This window comes from Mesoplodon densirostris, chromosome 4, assembly GCF_025265405.1.
Source record: "Mesoplodon densirostris isolate mMesDen1 chromosome 4, mMesDen1 primary haplotype, whole genome shotgun sequence".
In the NCBI taxonomy this organism is placed as follows: Eukaryota; Metazoa; Chordata; class Mammalia; order Artiodactyla; family Ziphiidae; genus Mesoplodon; species Mesoplodon densirostris.
Window position 1 is genome coordinate 69,583,204 of NC_082664.1, and position 19,672 is coordinate 69,602,875.

At 37.1% G+C, this 19,672-nt stretch overlaps 1 protein-coding gene across 1 annotated transcript in view; it reads right to left on the reverse strand.

Moving 5' to 3' along the window:
- Positions 1 to 19,241, reverse strand: part of SCFD1 (sec1 family domain containing 1) — a 133,045-nt gene extending 113,804 nt beyond the window's left edge. The window contains exons 1-4 of the mRNA XM_060096357.1: positions 19,139 to 19,241; positions 16,115 to 16,185; positions 7,127 to 7,215; positions 3,900 to 3,990 (exon numbers count right to left, since the gene is read on the reverse strand). Coding sequence (XP_059952340.1) covers positions 3,900 to 3,990; positions 7,127 to 7,215; positions 16,115 to 16,185; positions 19,139 to 19,196 — 309 coding nt within the window. The 5' untranslated portion in view covers positions 19,197 to 19,241. The remainder of the gene's footprint in view (positions 1 to 3,899; positions 3,991 to 7,126; positions 7,216 to 16,114; positions 16,186 to 19,138) is intronic.
- Positions 19,242 to 19,672: the final 431 nt, after the last annotated feature.

Consider the following 19,672-nt stretch of genomic DNA (forward strand, 5'->3'; position numbering starts at 1 on the left):
GACATATATACACTAATATGTATAAAATACATAACTAATAAGAACCTGCTATATAAAAAGTAAATTAATTAAATTAAATTAAAAAAAAAGGAAAATGTAATATGCTAATAAACAAAAATCTCAATTAAATAGAGTTGGGAGACCAGAAGGGGGAGCTCTCACAACCTGTGATGATAGAACCTAACAGGAAGAAGAAAGCCTCCTTTGCTGGCAAGGACTCAGCCAATGCAAAGCCATGAGCTCTTTGTTTTAGTTATGGTCTGTATATTTTCACACTGGATTGATGACTTTCCTTGAAGACAGACTACCTCTTTTGTGGCTAAAGTCTTTTTAGAAAAGGTTATCCTTACCTGGGGAACTCCTCTAGAACTCTGAGGTACCCATCTTACTGGCCAGGTGCTTTGACAAGTCCTTTTCCTCTCTATATAAGTGTTCTCCTTCCTTTGCCATGCCGGGACTTGCATGTGGTTTGGCATGGTTGCAGACTCCAAATTGCAATTCTCTGCTAATAGTGAATAAACCCATCTTTGCTGGAGAAATATTTGGCAGTGTTTTTGTCTCAGGTCAACAGCAGTCTATGTGCTAGCATGTACACTGCTAACGGGTTGTTCACTATTTCTACGCTTTTTCAGTGGGCAGAGTAAGGAAATCCTTTTTTTTTTTTTTAAGGAGATAATATATCATGAGTTCATACTGGTATTTCCAATTCAAGTTTAAGAGTATAGGGTTATTTCTTAACCTCTGATTTTCTATTTCCATCTGTTTTCTTTCACACTAAAAAAAACAAAAACAAAAAAATAAAAAACTTGCCACAAAGCAAGACAGGGTGTTACTGGCATAAGGACAGACACAGAAATCAATGGAAAAGAACTGACAGTCCAGAAATAAACCAATTTATCTATTATTAATTAATTTCTGACAAGGCTGCCAAGACTGTTCATTGGGGAAAGAACAGTCTCTTCAAAAAAGGATGTTGGGAGGGGCTTCCCTGGTGGCACAGTGGTTGAGACTCTGCCTGCTAATGCAGGGGACACAGGTTTGAGCCCTGGTCTGGGAGGATCCCACATGCTGCGGAGCAACTGGGCCCATGAGCCACAACCACTGAGCCTGCACATCTGGAGCCTGTGCTCCGCAACAAGAGAGGCCACTATAGTGAGAGGCCCATGCACCGCAATGAAGAGTGGCCCCCACTTGCCGTAACTAGAGAAAGCCCTCACACAGAAACGAAGACCCAACACAGCAAAAATAAATAAATAAATTAATAAACTCCTACCCCCAACATGAAAAAAAAAAAGGATGCTGGGAGAACTGGATAGCCACGTGCAAAAGAATGAAGTTGGATACCTACCTTATAGCACATATAAAAATTAACTCAAAAAGTATCAAATACCTAAATACAAGCCCCAAAACTATAAAAATCTTCAAACAAAACAGAGATTTAGCAATGGTTTCTTTTTCTTTTTCTAAGAAATACACATTTATTTGTATTTTCAATACCACAAGTTCAGTAGCAATTATGAGCTGGCAATGGTTTCTTAAATATGACACCAAAAGCACAGGCAACTAAAGAAAAAATGAAATTAAGTTTAAAACCAAAATTAAAAATTTTTGTGCTCCACAGGATACTATTAAGAAAGTGAAAAGATAACCCACAGGATGGGAGAAAACATCTGCAAAGAATATACTTGATAAAGGTCCAGTATTCAAAATATATAAAGTATTCTAACAACAATAAAAAGACAACCCAATTTAAAACTGGACAAGGGATCTGAATTGACATTTCTCCAAAGATACAAACTGCCAATAAACACATGAAAAGATGCTTAATATCATTAGTCATCAGGGAAATGCAAATCAAAACCACAGCCAGATACCATTTTACACCCAGTAGGATGACTACAATCAAAATGTCAGATAGGGCTTCCCTGGTGGCGCAGTGGTTGAGAGTCCGCCTGCTGATGCAGGGGACACGGGTTCGTGCCCCGGTCCGGGAAGATCCCACATGCCGCGGAGTGGCTAGGCCTGTGAGCCATGGCCACTGAGCCTGCGCGTCCGGAGCCTGTGCTCCGCAACGGAAGAGGCCACAGCAGTGAGAAGCCCGCATACCGGGAAAAAAAAAAAAAGTCAGATAATAAGAAGTATTGGCAAGGATCTGGATGAACTGGAACACTCAAACACTGCTGGAGGGAATACAAAATGATGCAACCACCTCGGAAAATAGTCTGGCAATTCCTCAAAAGGTTAACCATGGTGTTATCATTTGACGTAGCAATTCCATTCCTAGGTGTTCATGGACACAGGAGAAATGAAAACATATGCCTACACAGAAACTTGTACACAAATGTTTATAGTAGCATTACTTACAACAGCCAAAAGGTGGAAACAACCCAAATGATAAATGGATAAACAAAATTTGGTAGATCCATACAATGGAATATTATTCAGCAATAAAAAGGAAAGAAGTACTGATAACATCTACAGTATGGATGAATTTTGAAAACATTATGCTAAGAAAAAGAAGCCAGATACAACAGACCATGTATATGATTCCATTTGTATGTAATATGCTGAACAGGCAAATATACAGAAGCAAATAGTACCTTAGGGATGGTGGTTCAGGGGTTGGGGATGTAATAGTTAAGGTGATGAAAATGTTCTTTAATTCATTATGGTGATGGTTGCACACCTGTGCGAATATACTAAAAACCAATGAATTGCGTACTTTGTACACTTTGGGTAAATTGTATGGTATGTAAATTATATGTCAATAAAGATGTTTTAAAACAAGGAAAGGGCCTCCCTGGTGGCGCAGTGGTTGAGAGTCCTCCTGCCGATGCAGGGGATACGGGTTCGTGCCCCGGTCTGGGAGGATCCCGTATGCCGCGGAGCGGCTGGGCCCGTGAGCCATGGCCGCTGGGCCTGCGCATCCGGAGCCTGTGCTCCGCAACGGGAGAGGCCACAACAGTGAGAGGCCCGCATATCGCAAAAAGAAAAAAAAAAAAAAAAAAAAAAAACAAGGAAAGAAGAAGGGATTGGTAAATTGTACTTCTTTTAAAAATGGCATAGTTGGGTTTATGCAGGGTAAAAGAGAAAGCTGGGCATTATTAGCTCTATAGGACACTAAATATGTGACCTTCACTAACAAACACAGTAATTTGATTCAACGGTCAATAACAAGTAACGATGCTTGTAACTTAACAGCAGACACCATTAGCTACCTATCCAATATCTATTTTCCCCTTCTTCCTTGCTAAAAGAATACAGATTTTATTTGGGGGTGACAATACACTCATCTAAATATTAACTTTTGTGGCCTCCCTTGATGCTAATTCTATCCAGTGAGACATAAATGAAAGTCTTCTGGGAGCTTCTGGGAAAGCTTAGCTTTCCTGACCAAAATGAATAGTCAGGGCTGGCATAGTTAATTTCTCCCTTCTTCTTGTCTTGAACATATATTGTGATGTCTAAAGTTGCAGCTGCCATCTTGCATCCGTGAAGCAAGGAGCAAGACAGTGAAAAACAACAAACTAAAGATGACAGCTCAAAAAGACAGAAGGGGCCTGGATCTTTGATTACTTTAAAGAGCTGCTATACCAAGCTGGACTTCCTATTCAGACTTTCTATTATCTTAGAAAAATAAAACCTTATTTTTAAAAGCTCTCTATAGTTAGGTTTTCTGTTTTTTAAAGCCAGACTCAGTCTTAATCAAAGTAATGCTTCCTCAGCCAAAAAATTTAAAATTTTTCAGTCTATTTAAAATTCAAAGATAGTCTCAAAAATCGAAGTGGGAAATTGGGTTAAGGAAATTTCTGATTTTTCACACTGGACATCTAAGAATTTTTTTTTTGAAAAAAAATCTGTTTCCACCTTCAAGAATAAGGAAAATAAGAACTCATTACCTGACACATTCTGTCAATATTTTCTTCAGTTGGCATTACAAAGTACACTGCAGGAACATCTGGAATAGGATCTCGATCAGAGTGCAAAAGCCTAGGACACATAAAGAATATAAAACTCACTTTTTTCTTAGTCACTTATCTAAAAAGATAGCTAAAAATTTTACAGTATTTCTCAAACTAGTTCACCATTTCAAGGACAGTGACCAGTACTCTAAAAGCTCTTGATGCAATTAATTATTTAACCCAGCTTTCTCCTTATATCAATGTTAATATTATTTATTAGTAAGATCCTAATCTCAGTCTTCATTTCTTCTACTCCAATCACCTTATTTCTCGTACCTCTTATGGTCAGTCTCTTCCACCAATATTCTCCTTCAATGAGAACTAAAGCACATTCAAAATCAATTTTATTCCCATTTTTCAGAGAAATATGGTGGGGGGAGGTAAGTGGGAGGAAAGTACAGTTCTCTGAGAGGGAAAATGGAAAGCTGGAACTATCTTTAGAAGCAATGAAAATATTTAACCATAAATAAAATAAAATATATTTTTTAAATGAAAGGTATATGAATGCTTCCTTAAAACTTTAAAACAATCTATATTGTTCTACCTGTTGCTTCATAAGAGAATGCATAAGAGATCAGCTAAGCATCTTATAGATTGTACTTGATAGTTTTCTCTTTTACAGTTCAGAAAGTATATTCATTCAAATATCCCAATATCAACTGAGAAAATATCTTTATGCTCCATTGTAAGATTTCACCACGCTTATATCAGGAAATATGAGAAATGTTCTATTTCTACAATATTCTAGTCATCCTTCTATATGCAATATTCTATATACAATCTACATACATCCTTCTATATATACAATTATTTCAGTCAGCCTTATAAAGGAGAGAGTCAAAGAGGCACGTGCTGCCAGTGAGTCTGCATTTGATAACTTTTTTCCCTCTGTTTGGCTGCTGCTAACACCAGAAGGATTATAATGTGCTGGCAGCCATTGTTTGTTGTTTTCTTACACTGGCTGTCCAACTACCTAAAGGGCTACAACCACCATTTCATGTTCTAGAAACCTGTAATTATTGTTTCCTACAAATCAGCCTAAACCAGCTTGCAGAATATAAAGTAACTGATGAAGTATTCTCCAGCAAAAAAGGAAGAATAGTCAGAGGCAAGGTGCACAGGAATTTGCCAGAGTAGCTGTGTAATCCTTTCATGCTCTGATGGCAATAGCAACAGGTGGGCAGCAAGAAGCACAACTCTCAAACTGGCAGAATATCTTGTCACTCCTTAAGGAAGTACTGAGGCCTCACTTTTATTAGTCACTGTTTCTGAGCCACTATGGTTCAGTAGACAAACAGCCCAGAAACAGTGGTCAGGCAATCTGGCCACGACTCTGCTATTAATTACCTGTACAATCATGGGACAATCACTCGAACTCTACAAACTTTAGTCTTTTTATTAGTAAAATAAAAAAATAGTAAGGTAGCAATAGTAACCAATGCTTATAATAAACCATCATTTTCAAGGATGGCATCAAGCTTAACTCCAGTTTAGGTCATAAGCATTAACATGTCACCACCAACAAATGTGTAGATTAAATCTGACATAAAAACGAGAGGAAGAACCTGCCAAATACCACATTTCATCAAACCTAAGGTGCTATCAATTTAAAAACATATTATTAAAACAGGCAGAAAATGCTGCCAATTAAACTATGTCATGGCATTATTAAGAAGATAGACCTTAATTTCAGAAATATTAAATTAAAAAGTAAAAAGTATATTTTACAATTAATGCAATATTCTATTAATTTAAAATAAATATTCAATATAAAATTTAAGAATTTAAGAATTTAACAAGATTCTGATATGCTACTCACTGGAAATCTAAAACCACATTCCCAATAAAAGAGCACACTATAATTCAATATATTAAAATATCACAGAATGAAAACTGATTATAACGTCATAAAAGAACAAAATGCAACTAAGTTAGAACACCGTAAAACTGGACTCCTTCAGTACATAAAAGTATCAGTAGGTATTCATGTATACAGCCCCTCTTTAAATGTTCTATTGTTCTATTAGGCCAAGTCTACAAAGTAATGCAATTTGTTTTATTTATCAAACATATCATAAGGAATATAATCAAATAAATTTTGTAGTTAAGAAGACAACATAGATAGCTCCCTATCGTGATTAAGTCATTACTTCCTAGTTACTTAAGTTTTTCATATTAATGATATACTAATTTAGATATTCCTCTTTTTAAAAAGTGTATTTGAATTAAAGAAATAAAAAATTTTCAGAGCTGAAAGAGACCTTGAAACAACCAGTTCTTTTCCTTTACATAAGAGAGTAAACCAGTCTGTAGGAAAAGACACAAGAGAGAAAATTTAAATTATGAAATTTCAAATTCTCAGACTGAGGATTATTTTTAACTTCAGAAATAAAAGGGCTGAATAAAACAAGATAACAGAAAAAATGTTCTCTATATGCAAGTACTATAACCTAATACTATTTTCTTGATAAATGTCCCTTAGTAATTTGATTTCAGGGTGGCTAAAGATTTTTTTTTTTTTTTTTTTTTTTTTTTTTGTGGTATGCGTGCCTCTAACTGTTGTGGTCTCTCCCGTTGGCAGAGCACAGGCTCCGGACACGCAGGCTCAGCGGCCATAGCTCACGGGCCCAGCCGCTCCGCGGCACGTGGGATCTTCCCGGACTGGGGCACGAACCCGCGTCCCCTGCATCGGCAGGCGGACTCTTAACCACTGCGCCACCAGGGAAGCCCGGCTAAAGATATTTTAAAAAATATATTTGAGGGACTTCCCTGGTGGCGTAATACTTAAGAATCCACCTGCCAATGCAGGGGACATGGGTTCGAGCCCTGGTCCGGGAAGATCCCACATGCCTCAGAGCAACTTCAGAGCAACTAAGCCTGTGCGTCACAACTACTGAGCCTGCACTCTAGAGCCCATGCGCCACAACTACTGAAGGCCACGTGCCTAGAGCCTGTGCTTTGCAACAAGAGAAGCCAACGCAGTGAGAAGCCCGTGCACTCGCCAGAACTCTGGCCTGCCCTCGCCAGAACTAGAGAAAGCCCGTGCACAGCAACAAAGACCCAATGCAGCCAAAAATAAATAAGATACAAATAAATTTATTAAAACAAAACAAAACAATGTATTTGAAAACAAGTGCCATTACTAGAAACACGTTAAAACTCACAGATGCAGAGTGATTCCCATGTCTCTCAGCTCCTTCACAGATAGCAGAGGAGAGATGATATCTTGGCCAAATCTGTCATAAATGAGCACCTAGCAGAAACAAAACAAAAGTCGTGCGTTTTTTAAAACATTATTATCAGTGAACAATCAACAGAGAACCCAATATTAAGATAATGTTCAAGGACATTTTATTTTAATATACTGAATTCTTATACTTACCTCAATTTAATATTTTCCATAATTATTTACCAAAATGTCCATTCATCTAGTAATCCATTCTTAAAAGCATTATTACTTGGGCTAAAATAAATTATTATATAAATTTTTTTCTTATAAAATACTTTTTCTAAGTTAAAAAACATACCAGAGACTATAAAATCTTCACCTTAGGTTATAAAAAAGGACTTGGAGCATACAGCAGACTCACTTACACTCCCCTATCCCATTCACATATATCCTTTCTAAAAAGAGAAGTAAAAATTAGTCACTCTCAAAACTAATGCTTAACAAGTTCCAAGACTATAAAGAAAATTTAGTAATTTAAGTATCTCATGCATTTCCTCACATTCTGAAAGTGTTAAAACTGACACCTCTGATGAGTAGTAAGTATTCCAACTGGGTCTTCTAACTCAGAATTAGTTTTAGAGTTAAGGCAAATAAAAGAGACACTTCAGCTAATAGGCATTTTCCACTACTACATCAATAATTCTTAATGGAGTAAGAAATTGCTAATGAGAGGATGAAACATGCTGTCATACAAAAACATGGTTTGTTTGAACGCCAGCATTTCCTTTAGAAAAGCTAAAAATCTTCCTGCTCCAGTTACAAAAGGCTGGATGTTATATCCTTCAAAAATCTTCCTTCCTTACACCTCAATATATCTGTATTATTAATCTTGTGATAGAGAAGTGATGGGTAGGGAAAGAATCTGACACAAATCTACACCCCAGAAATTCTCAAGTTATTTAATTCAAATGCTGAACATAGGCACTAGAAAGAATAAAAAAGTATAGCTTATGCAAAGGGCAATAAGAAGATGACTACAAATAAACAGGAAGGAAGAGGAAAATGAGGGGACACGCTAAAGCTTAAATTATAAATCATTTTTCAGATGACTTTAATCACCTTTAGAGTTAACCCAAAGGACTTACCAGGACTCATGAGAGTTTTCAAAACATCCCAAACTGTAACCAAGTTCATCTGTTCTTGATTCTTACAAAGAGATAAGTATAAACTGACTATAACAAGTTTAGATCTAATCAACTGTATTATAATCTCTTTGAAGAAAAAGAAACAGTGAGCATGAAGTTTAGAATGAAGGAGCTCAAAGAATAGGAATTTAAAAAGATTCTCCAGCATTTCTCAAAGGAAAAAGATTATAGATTGCTTTCTGGTCCAATTAACATTTTTACTGACAGTTCTATATATCATAAGTTAATGAAATGGCATTCTGGTTTACAGATAACTCTCTCATTAGTTGGTTAAAATGGGCCAGTATCCCTAAGTCTGAGTAACCTTAAGAAAGCTTGCAAGATCAAAATTCTGGATTTGTAAAGCTAAGGAACAAAACTTCAACTGGAGTAAAGACCTATCAGTGAGGCCCCACCTAAGAAATCAGCTGGATTCTCTAGATGAATATTATTATCACTGCCTGTGTCATTCCATAAAATATTTATCAAAAAGGATTCACATTTTCTCCCATTCTGCAGGTTGTCTTTTCATTTTCTTGATGGTTTCCTTAGCTGTGCAAAAGCTTTTAAGTTTGATTAGGTCCCACTTGGAAATTTTTGCTTTTATTTCCTTTGCCTTGGGAGATTGATAAGAAAATACGGCTATGATTTATGTCAGAGAATGTTTTGCCTATATTCTCTTCTAGGACTTTTATGGTGTCATGTCTTACATTTAGGTCTTTAAACCATTTTGAACTTATTTTTGTATATGGTATGAGGGAATGTTATAATTTCACTGATTTACATGTACCTGTCCATCACTTGTTGAAGACACTGTCTTTTTTCCATTGTATGTCCTTGCCTCCTTTGTCATAGATTAATTGACCGTAGGTGTGTGGGTCTCTTTCTGGGCTCTCTATTCTGATCCACTGATCTATTTGTCTGTTTTTGTGCCAATACCATGCTGTTGGATTATTGTAACTTTGTAGTATTGTCTGAAGTCTGGGAGGGTTATGCCTCCAGCTTTGTTCTTTTTTCTCAGGATTGCTTTGGCAATTCTGGGTCTTTTGTGGTTCCATATAAATTTTAGGATTATTTGTTCTAGTTCTGTGAAAAATGTTATGAGAGAAAATATTTGCAAATAATGCGACCAACAGTGGGTTAATATCCAAAATACACTAACAGCTCATACAACTCAATATCAAAAAACCCAACAACTCAATCAAAAAATGGGTAGAAGATCTAAATAGACATCTCTCCAAAGAAGACATACACATGGCAAACAGGAACATGAAAAGATGCTCAACACCACTAATCATTAGAGAAATGCATATCAAAACCACAATGAGGTATCGCCTCACATTGGTCAGAATGGCTATCATCATAAAGTCGACAAATAAATGCTGGATAGAGTGTGGAAAAAAGGGAACTCTCATACACTGCTGGTGGTAATGTAAACTGGTTCAGCCACTATGGAAAACAGTACAGAGGTTCCTTAAAAAACTAAAAATAGAGCTACAATATGATCCAGGATTCCCACTCCTGGGTATATATCTGGAAAAGATGAAAACTCTAATTTGAAAAGATATATGTACCCCAATGTTCATAGCAGCACTATTTACAGTAGCCAAGATGTGGAAACAATCCAAGTGCCCATAAACAGATGACTGGTTTAAGAGGATGTGGTATGAGGAGAAACAAGAAGAACTACAATCCTGCAGCCTGTGGAACAAAAACCACCTTCACAGAAAGACAGACAAAATGAAAAGGCAGAAGGCTATGTACCAGATGAAGGAACAAGATAAAACCCCAGAAAAACAATAAATGAAGTGGAGATAGGCAACCTGCCAGAAAAAGAATTCAGAATAATGATAGTGAAGATGATCCAGGACCCTGGAAAAAGAATGGAGGCAAAGATCAAGAAGATGCAAGAAATGTTTAACAAAGACCTAGAAGTATTAAAGAACAAACAAACAGAGATGAACAATATGATAACTGAAATGAAAAATACACTAGAAGGAATCAATAGCAGAATAACTGAGGCAGAAGAATGGATAAGTGACCTGAAAGAATGGTGGAATTCACAGCTGCAGAACAAAATTAAGAAAAAGAATGAAAAGAAATGAAGACAGCATAAGAGACCTCTGGGACAACATTAAATGCAAAAACATTCACATTATAGGGGTCCCAGATGGAGAAGAGAGAGAGAAAGGACCCCAGAAAATATTTGAAGAGATTATAGTCAAAAAATTCCCTAACATGGGAAAGGAAATAGCTACCCAAGTCCAGGAAGCGCAGAGTCCCAGGCAGGATAAACCCAAGGAGAAACATGCTGAGACACATAGTAATCAAACTGGCAAAAATTAAAGGCAAAGAAAAATTATTGAAAGCAACAAGGGAGAAATGACAAGTAACATACAAGGGAACTCCCATAGGTTAACAGCTGATTTCTCAGCTGAAACTCTACAAGCCAGAAGGGAGGGGCATGACATATTTAAAGTGATGAAAGGGAAGAACTTACAACCAAGATTACTCTACCCAGCAAGGATCTCATTCAGATTCGAAGGAGAAATCAAAAGTTTTACAGATAAGCAAAAGCTACGAGAATTCAGCACCACAAAACCAGCTCTACAACAAATGGTAAAGGAACTTCCCTGACTGGGAAACACAAGAGAAGAAAAGGAACTACAAAACAACCCAAAACAATTAAGAAAATGGTAATAGGAACATATGTATCAATAATTACCTTAAATGTGAATGGATTAAATACTCCAACCAAATTGGAGTTTGCTGAATGGATACAAAAACAAGACACATATGTATGCTATGTACAAGAGACCCACTTCAGACCTAGGGACACATATAGACTGAAAGTGAGGGGATGGAAAATGATATTCCATGCAAATGGAGATCAAAAGAAAGCTAGATTAGCAATACTCATATCAGACAAAATAGATTTTAAAACAGAGAATGTTGGGGCTTCCCTGGTGACGCAGTGGTTGAGAGTCTGCCTGCCAAGGCTGGGGACACGGTTTCGTGCCCTGGTCCGGGAAGATCCCAAATGCCGTGGAGTGGCTGGGACCATGAGCCATGGCAGCTGAGCCTGCGCATCCGGAGCCTGTGCTCTGCAATGGGAGACGCCACAACAGTGAGAGCCCCACGTACCGCAAAAAAAAAAAAAAAAAGAGAGAATGTTACAGGAGACAAGGAAGGATACTACATAATGATCAAGGGATCCAGAAGAAATAACAATTAGAAATACATATGCACCCAACATAGGAGGACCGCAATACATAAGGCAAATGCTAACAGCTATAAAAGAGGAAATCAACAGTAACACAATAATACTGGGGGACTTTAACACCTCACTTACACCAATGAACAGATCATCCAAACAGAAATTAATAAGGAAACACAAGCTTTAAATAACACAATAGACCACATAGACTTAATTGATATTTGTAGGACATTCCATCCGAAAACAGCAGACTACACTTTCTTCTCAAGTGCACACTGAACATTCTCCAGGATAGATCACATCTTGGGTCACAAATCAAGCCTTGGTAAATTTAACAAAATTGAAATCATATCAAGCATCTTTTCTGACCACAATGCTGAGATTAGAAATAAATTACAGGGGAAAAAAAACCCGTAAAAATCACAAACACATGGAGGCTAAACAATACATTACTAAATAACCAAGATATCACTGAAGAAATCAAAGAGGAAATCAATAAATACCTAGAGACAAATGACAACAAAAACATGATGATCCAAAACCTATGGGATGTAGCAAGAGCAGTTCTAAGAGGGAAGTTTACAGCAATACAATACTACCTCAAGAAACAAGAAAAATCTCAAATAAACAATCTAACCTTACACCTAAACGAACAAGAGAAAGAAAAACAAACAAAACCCAAAGTTAGTAGAAGGAAAGAAATCATAAAGATCAAAGCAGAAATAAATGGAATAGAAACAAAGAAAACAATAGCAAAGATCAATAAAACTAAAAGCTGATTCTTTGAGAAGATAAACAAAATTGATAAACCTTTAGCCAGACTCATCAAGAAAAAGAGGGAGAGGCCTCAAATCAATAAAATTAGAAATGAAAAGGGAGAAATTACAACGGACACTGCAGAAATACAAAGCATCGTAAGAGACTACTACAAGGAACTCTATGCCAATAAAATGGACAACCTGAAAGAAATGGACAAATTCTTAGAAAGGTATAACCTTCCAAGACCGAAGCAGGAAGAAACAGAAAATATGAACAGACCAATCACAAGTAATGAAATTGAAACTGTGATTAAAAATCTTCCAATAAACTAAAGTCCAGGACCAGATGGCTTTACAGGGGAATTCTATCAAACATTTAGAGAAGAGCTAACACCCATCCTTCTCAAACTCTTCCAAAAAACTGCAGAGGAAGGAACATTACGAAACTCATTCTACGAGGTCATCATCACCCTGATATCAAAACCAGACAAACATACCACAAAAAAAGAAAATTACAGACGAATATCACTGATGAATATAGATGCAAAAATCCTCAACAAAATACTAGCAAACAGAATCCAACAACACATTAAAAGGATCATACACCATGATCAAATGGGATTTAGCCCAGGGATGCAAGGATTCTTCAACATATGCAAATCAATCAATGTGATACACCATATTAACACACTGAAGAATAAAAACCATGTGGTCTTCTCAATAGATGCAGAAAAAGCTTTTGACAAAAATCAACACCCATTTCTGATAAAAACTCTCCAGAAAGGGGGCACAGAGGGAAACTACTTCAACATAATAGAAGCCATATGTGACAAACCTACAGCAAACATCATTCTCAATGATGAAAAACTAAAAGTATTTCCTCTAAGAACAGGAAATAGACAAGGATGTCCACTCTTGCCACCATTATTCAACATAGTTTTGGAAGTCCTAGCCGTGGTAATCAGAGAAGAAAAAGAAATAAAAGGAATACAAGTTGGAAAAGAAAAAGTAAAACTGTCACTGTTTGCAGATGACATGATACTACACATAGATAATCCTAAAGATGCCACCAGAAAACTAATAGAGCCAATCAATGAATCTGGTAAAGTTGCAGGATACGAAATTACTCCACAGAAATCTCTTGCATTACTATACACTAACAAAAAAAGATCAGAAAGAGAAATTAAGGAAACAATCCCATTCACCACTGCAACAAAAAGAATAAAATACCTAGGAATAAACCTACCTAAGGAGGTAAAAAACCTGTACTCAGAAAACTATAAGACACTGATGAGAGAAATCAAAGATGACACAAACAGATGGACAGATATACCATGTTCTTGGATTGGAAGAATCAACATTGTGAAAATGACTATACTACCCAAAGCAGTCTACAGATTCAATGCAATCCCTATCAAATTACCAATGGCATTTTTTACAGAACTAGAACAAAAAATTTTAAAATTTGTATGGAGACACAAAAGACCCTGAATAGCCAATGCAGACTTGAGGGAAAAAAATGGAGCTGGAGGAATCAGGCTCCCTGACTTCAGACTATACCACAACGCTACAGTCACCAAGACAGTATGGTACTGGCACAAAAACAGAAATATAGAACAATGGAACAGGATAGAAAGCCCAGAAATAAACCCACACACCTATGGTCAACTAAGCTGTGATAAAGGAGGCAAGAATATACAGTGGAGAAAAGACAGTCTCTTCAATAAGTGGTGCTGGGAAAACTGGACAGCTACATGTAAAATGAAATTAGAACACTCTGTAACACCATATACAAAAATAAACTCAAAATGGATTAAAGACCTAAATGTAAGACTGGACACCATAAAACTCTTAGAGGAAAACATACGAAGAACACTCTCTGACATAAATCACAGCAAGATCTTTTTGACCCACCTCCTAGAGTAATGGAAATAAAAACAAAAATAAACAAATGGGACCTAATGAAACTTAAAAGCTTTTGCACAGCAAAGGAAACCATAAACAAGATGAAAAGACAACCCTCAGAATGGGAGAAAATATTTGCAAATGAATCAATGGACAAAGGATTAATCTCCAAACTATATAAACAGCTCATGCAGCTCAATATAAAAAACAAACAACCCAATCAAAAAATGGGCAGAAGACCTAAACAGACAATTCTCCAAAGAAGACATACAAATGGCCACAGGCACATGAAAAGCTGCGCAACATCACTAATTATTAGAGAAATGCAAATCAAAACTACAACGAATTATCACCTCACACCGGTTAGAAAGAGCATCATCAGAAAATCTACAAACAACAAATGCCGGAGAGAGTGTGGAGAAAAGGGAACCCTCTTGCACTGTTGGTAGGAATGTAAACTGATACAGCCCCTATGGAGGACAGCCTTAAAAAACTAAAAGCAGAATTACCATATGACTCAGCAATCCCACTACTGAGCATATACCCAGAGAAAACCATAATTCAAAAAAAGTCATGTACCCCAATGTTCATTACAGCACTATTTACAATACCCAGGTCATGGAAGCAACCTAAATGCCCATCGACAGACGAATGGATAAAGCACATGTGGTACTTATATACAATGGAATATTACTCAGCCATAAAAAGGAACGTAATTGGGTCATTTGTAGAGACGTGGATGGACCTAGAGAGTGTCATAGAGAGTGAAGCAAGACAGAAAGGGAAAAACAAATACCGTATATTAACGCATATATATGGAATTTAGAAAAATGGCACTGATGAACCAGTTTGCAAGGCAGAAATAGAGACACAGATGTAGAGAACCAACGTATGGACACCAAGGGGGGAAAGCGGGGTGGGGAGGGGGGTGGTCGTGGTGGCGGGATGAATTGGGAGATTGGGATTGACATATATACACTAATATGTATAAAATAGAGAACTAATAAGAATCTTCTGTATAAAAAACAAATAAATAAAATTAAATTCAAAAATAAAATAAAATTTTTCCCAATACTGGGGGAAAGAAAAAGAGGATGTATATACAGTGGAATATTACTCAGCTATAAAAAAGAATGAAATATTGCTATTTGCAGCAAGATGGATGGACCTAGAGAATATCACACTAAGTGAGGTAAGTCAGAGAGAGAAAGACAAATATTATATCACTTATATGTGGAATCTAAAAAATAATAGAAATGAATCTATATAAAAAATAGAAACAGGGCTTCCCTGGTGGCGCAGTGGTTGAGAGTCTGCCTGCCGATGCAGGGGACATGGGTTCATGCCCCAGTCCGGGAAGATCCCACATGCTGCGGAGCGGCTAGGCCCGTGAGCCATGGCAGCTGAGCCTGCGCGTCCGGAGCCTGTGCTCCACAACGGGAGGGGCCCGTGTATCACACACACACACAAAAGAAAGAAACAGACTCACAGACATAGGAAACAAATTATGGTTACCAAATGGGAAAGGGAAAGGGGGGAGGGATAAATCAGGTGTACGGATTAACAGATACAAACTACTGTATGTAAAATAGATACACAAAAGGCACTTATTATATAACGTAGGGAAATACATTCAGTATATTGTAATAACCTATAATGGAAAATAATCTGAAAAAATTCTATATGTATAACTGAATCACTTTGCTGTACACCTGAAATGAATACAATATTGTACATCAACTATACTTCAGTTAAAAAAAAAAGATTCACAGTAATAAGCCATACTAAGTAAAATTAAAATATTCAGGCATTACAACTAAAATGTGCTACTGTTCAGTATTAACAAGAAATTCCCTCTAATCACCACCAATAAAGGCTGAGAGAAAGAAAATAATCTCCATTAACATAAAGTCTCTTACCTTCCATACTGGTTCTCCAGTGCTGTTTTTAATATGAGGCACATTAAAATTCAACATACGCTTCAAAGCCACTGGAAATGAAAACAGTCTTATTAAGTATTACCAATGTTTTCAGGATTTCACTTTTCCACCACACTTATTACTTATTACCTCAAAACAAAATGCACAAATCACTCTAGTAAAACTGATTAATCGATATTAATGCTTATGTAGAAGTAGGGTCAGGCTTTGTAAAACAGTTTCATCAACAACTAAAGGGATATTGTCTGGGAGATTTTCTAATTTAAGCATCTTTGCCCAGATTAAAATGTGAAAGATGTTCAGGAAGAAGCCTTTTCCATGTCTCCCAATGATACCACACTACATTTTATATAGATGCAAAAAGAAATTGTCAGTCACGACCTTGCAGTGGCCTCGATAGATAACTGGTGCTGTTGTCTATTTACTGTATGGCTGAAAGCATAGATTAAGATAAGTTTTTCTAAAAACAAAAATCCTCTATGATATATTTAATTGGTTCATATTTAAAGGTTTTAAAACCTAAATACAGCAGATCTATTTTTTAGTTATCCTGGAGTTCATTCTATGGCCAATTTATCCTATCAGATTCACTAGTGAGACTTTCCTATAGATGTGGTAGGTAACTGATAACTCCTGCTTAAAACATATACAATTCTATAATCATAGCAGTTACGCTCTATGTCTTATAGTATTTTGTGGTTTTTACTGCTCATCTGTTCATGTGTTACAGAAGACTCAGAAATATTTTCTAAGGGAAATAAAAATCTTGATACACTTTTATGTGAAGTTGAGACGGCCAAATATTCAAGGGAGGGTAGTAGTTACCTGATTAAATGTTTAAATGATTGGTAACCCTAAAATCTACTTGGTTCATTTTTAAAAAGCATTTGGATTAGGTTTTATTAAGTAATACAGAATAATCTACAAGCTAAACACCTACCAGAGAAGATTATAATACTCAAATCACCTGTGTATCAATTTACAGCATATTCACTCACTAGAAAAACTTCTATTAAATGCTTATTTCGTGAAGCAGGTTAAAATAATAAGAGATTGCACTTCAGTGATATATTTATATATGTATAGAGATACAGAGGTGATTTGTTGGTAAAATGTTAGTACCTAATGTCCAGCCAATAATATACATCGCCCATAATTTAGACCTACTTCAGAAGCTCACAGATGTTACAACAGTTCACAGAGGACACCTAGGAAGAATCACAGCCTGTGGTGCATATGAGTTCCAGGTGCATGGTGTTCCCCAGAGCTTTGCTAACTGAAAGAAGCCCATATCAGCAGATATTCCCACGTTTGCCTTCTCAGCACCATCTTGGTGAATTTCCCCATCTCTGAGCCTTGGCTAACTTGTTAACAGGGATTCTGACACAATGGATTTGTTAATAAAGTACATGGCCGAAGACTCAATTGTGATTTATTTCCCAAAACATTCTCAATAGGCATCAGGGAAATGTTTACTTGTCCTACTATAGCACATAGTTTACCTTTCTCTCAAAGTAAGACAGAACTCAACTGGAGTACTCATTTGATAAACCTGGCATAACCTATGTAGTAATGACGTGAAATCTTGCTACAATGAAGTTTATTTCTGCAGAAATCCATATTATACTACTAGAGTTTAACATTCTACAAAGTTTCTGCATATAAAAATTACTACCATCCAAATTTCATTTTTCAAAAAGCTCCTTTGTATTGGTACAGTCTCCCTTAACATGTTATTTTTTATTTTAATATGTAGTATGACCTAATTCATTGAGGTTCATTAAGCTGTCAGAACCATACTGCAAAGACAAGTGGGGCTTCTATTTGCTTACACAGATAAAATGAATGGCAGTTATTTCCCAAATTTTATTTGGACTTTTATATATTTAAGTTACAACTTATTTCATCTGATAGCTTACACTACATTATCTATTGGGGAAATGCAGAACACAACTCATTATGCACTGTGTCGTTAGTAGATTGAAGTCTATCATTAATTTTTCTTTGAATTGCAAAGGAAGGAATCAAGTACAGCCAAAATCCTTTCTGTAGGTAATGTTAATTGTAACCAGTTATATTCCTATTCCGATTTATATGCAAAAGAACATAATTAAAAGAGACAGAACTTCCAAATATGCAAATTCTTAATGGCTTATCTCTATTAGCTTCTCAGAATTAACAGTATGCCAACTTTCAAAACAATTAGGTATAAACCAAGTTGCCATTAGAAGTTTCCAAAAAATAAGGCAAAACTAAAATTATCTAAGGTGGAAAAAATATCAAAGCTCAAGGGAAAGAATACGTATTTTTTAAAACCATACTTCACGGTATAAATGGAAGTTATATGACCATGCTCTGTTAAACATTAATAATGCGTAGTTTAAAAACACTAATTTAACAAATAATTAAAATGGGAAAGGTATTAATTCATTCGTTTTGCCATTCTTATATCCCATTCCCGCAAGCTGAAGACGGAAATCTTTATCACAGGCGTTTCTCTTCAGGTACCCCCAAAGACTGGTCCACAGGAGAGAAATGGCAGAATGTAATTTGCTCTGAAAAGAGCATCTAAATTTGTAACTGTGGTGTAAGTGCCGGAAAATGAAACTCTCAACATTAAAATGGGAGAGAACTTAACCACGCGCAGAAACAAACCCGAAGACCACATAGGTGGCAAGGGCTGGAAATGCCAGGTGCCAGATCTGGTCGCCATGGCCTTTTGAGGCCCAGTAGGAAAGAGACAAGAGCAGGACCGCAGCAACCCGCTCACCCCTGAAGCCCCTTCTCCGGCACCACATCTGAGAGCCGAGTTCTCAAGCTAATGGCATCTCTTCCCTAAAAACTCAAAAGGGGAAGGTCTCTCCATGGTCTGAGAACGGGATTAAACTATTGGAGGTCTGTCTCCGAACTGCACGCACGCGACCGAGTGAGGGCGACAAGAAGAGGAATATGTTCTCACCGCAAGCACAAAACCCCAGGGAAGAGAAGGGAATAAGTCGGTACCTGTTTGTCTCTCTCGAATACTGGCTGCTGCGGCCGCCGCCATCTTGGCTCCCACCATACACTGCCCGGCTGGAGAGCGGAGCCCGATCACGACGTGGCCGCCCCGACCGCCCCGGAAGCAAAGATCGGAGGGGCGGGACCATAGAACGCCGAACCCCGCCTCCTCCAGGGTGACCCTCCCATACTCTCAGCTCTCTCCACAAAACTTAAAGAGACCCAACGTGGGAATAGTACCCGAACACCTGGCAGTGTTTACTTTCCAGCGGCGTAATAGTAGGAATTTTTATCCTGTCTAATCAAGCCACAGCTTCTCAAAAGGTAGCTGCTTTAAAGTGAGCTCTTAGGGCAGGAGCGTGTTGTAGTGCTAAGAACCTAAATACTGAACTGTTAGTTTGGTCGTCTACAGATCTCTTGTGGTGATAATAATCTAGGAGCTTAAGGATCACAGGACTAAAGTAAATGAAGCTCCTGGAACAAAACTGGCACTTAAATGCTAGCTCCCTTTTCTGTTTCCCCAGTGCAGCAGGAGGGGTC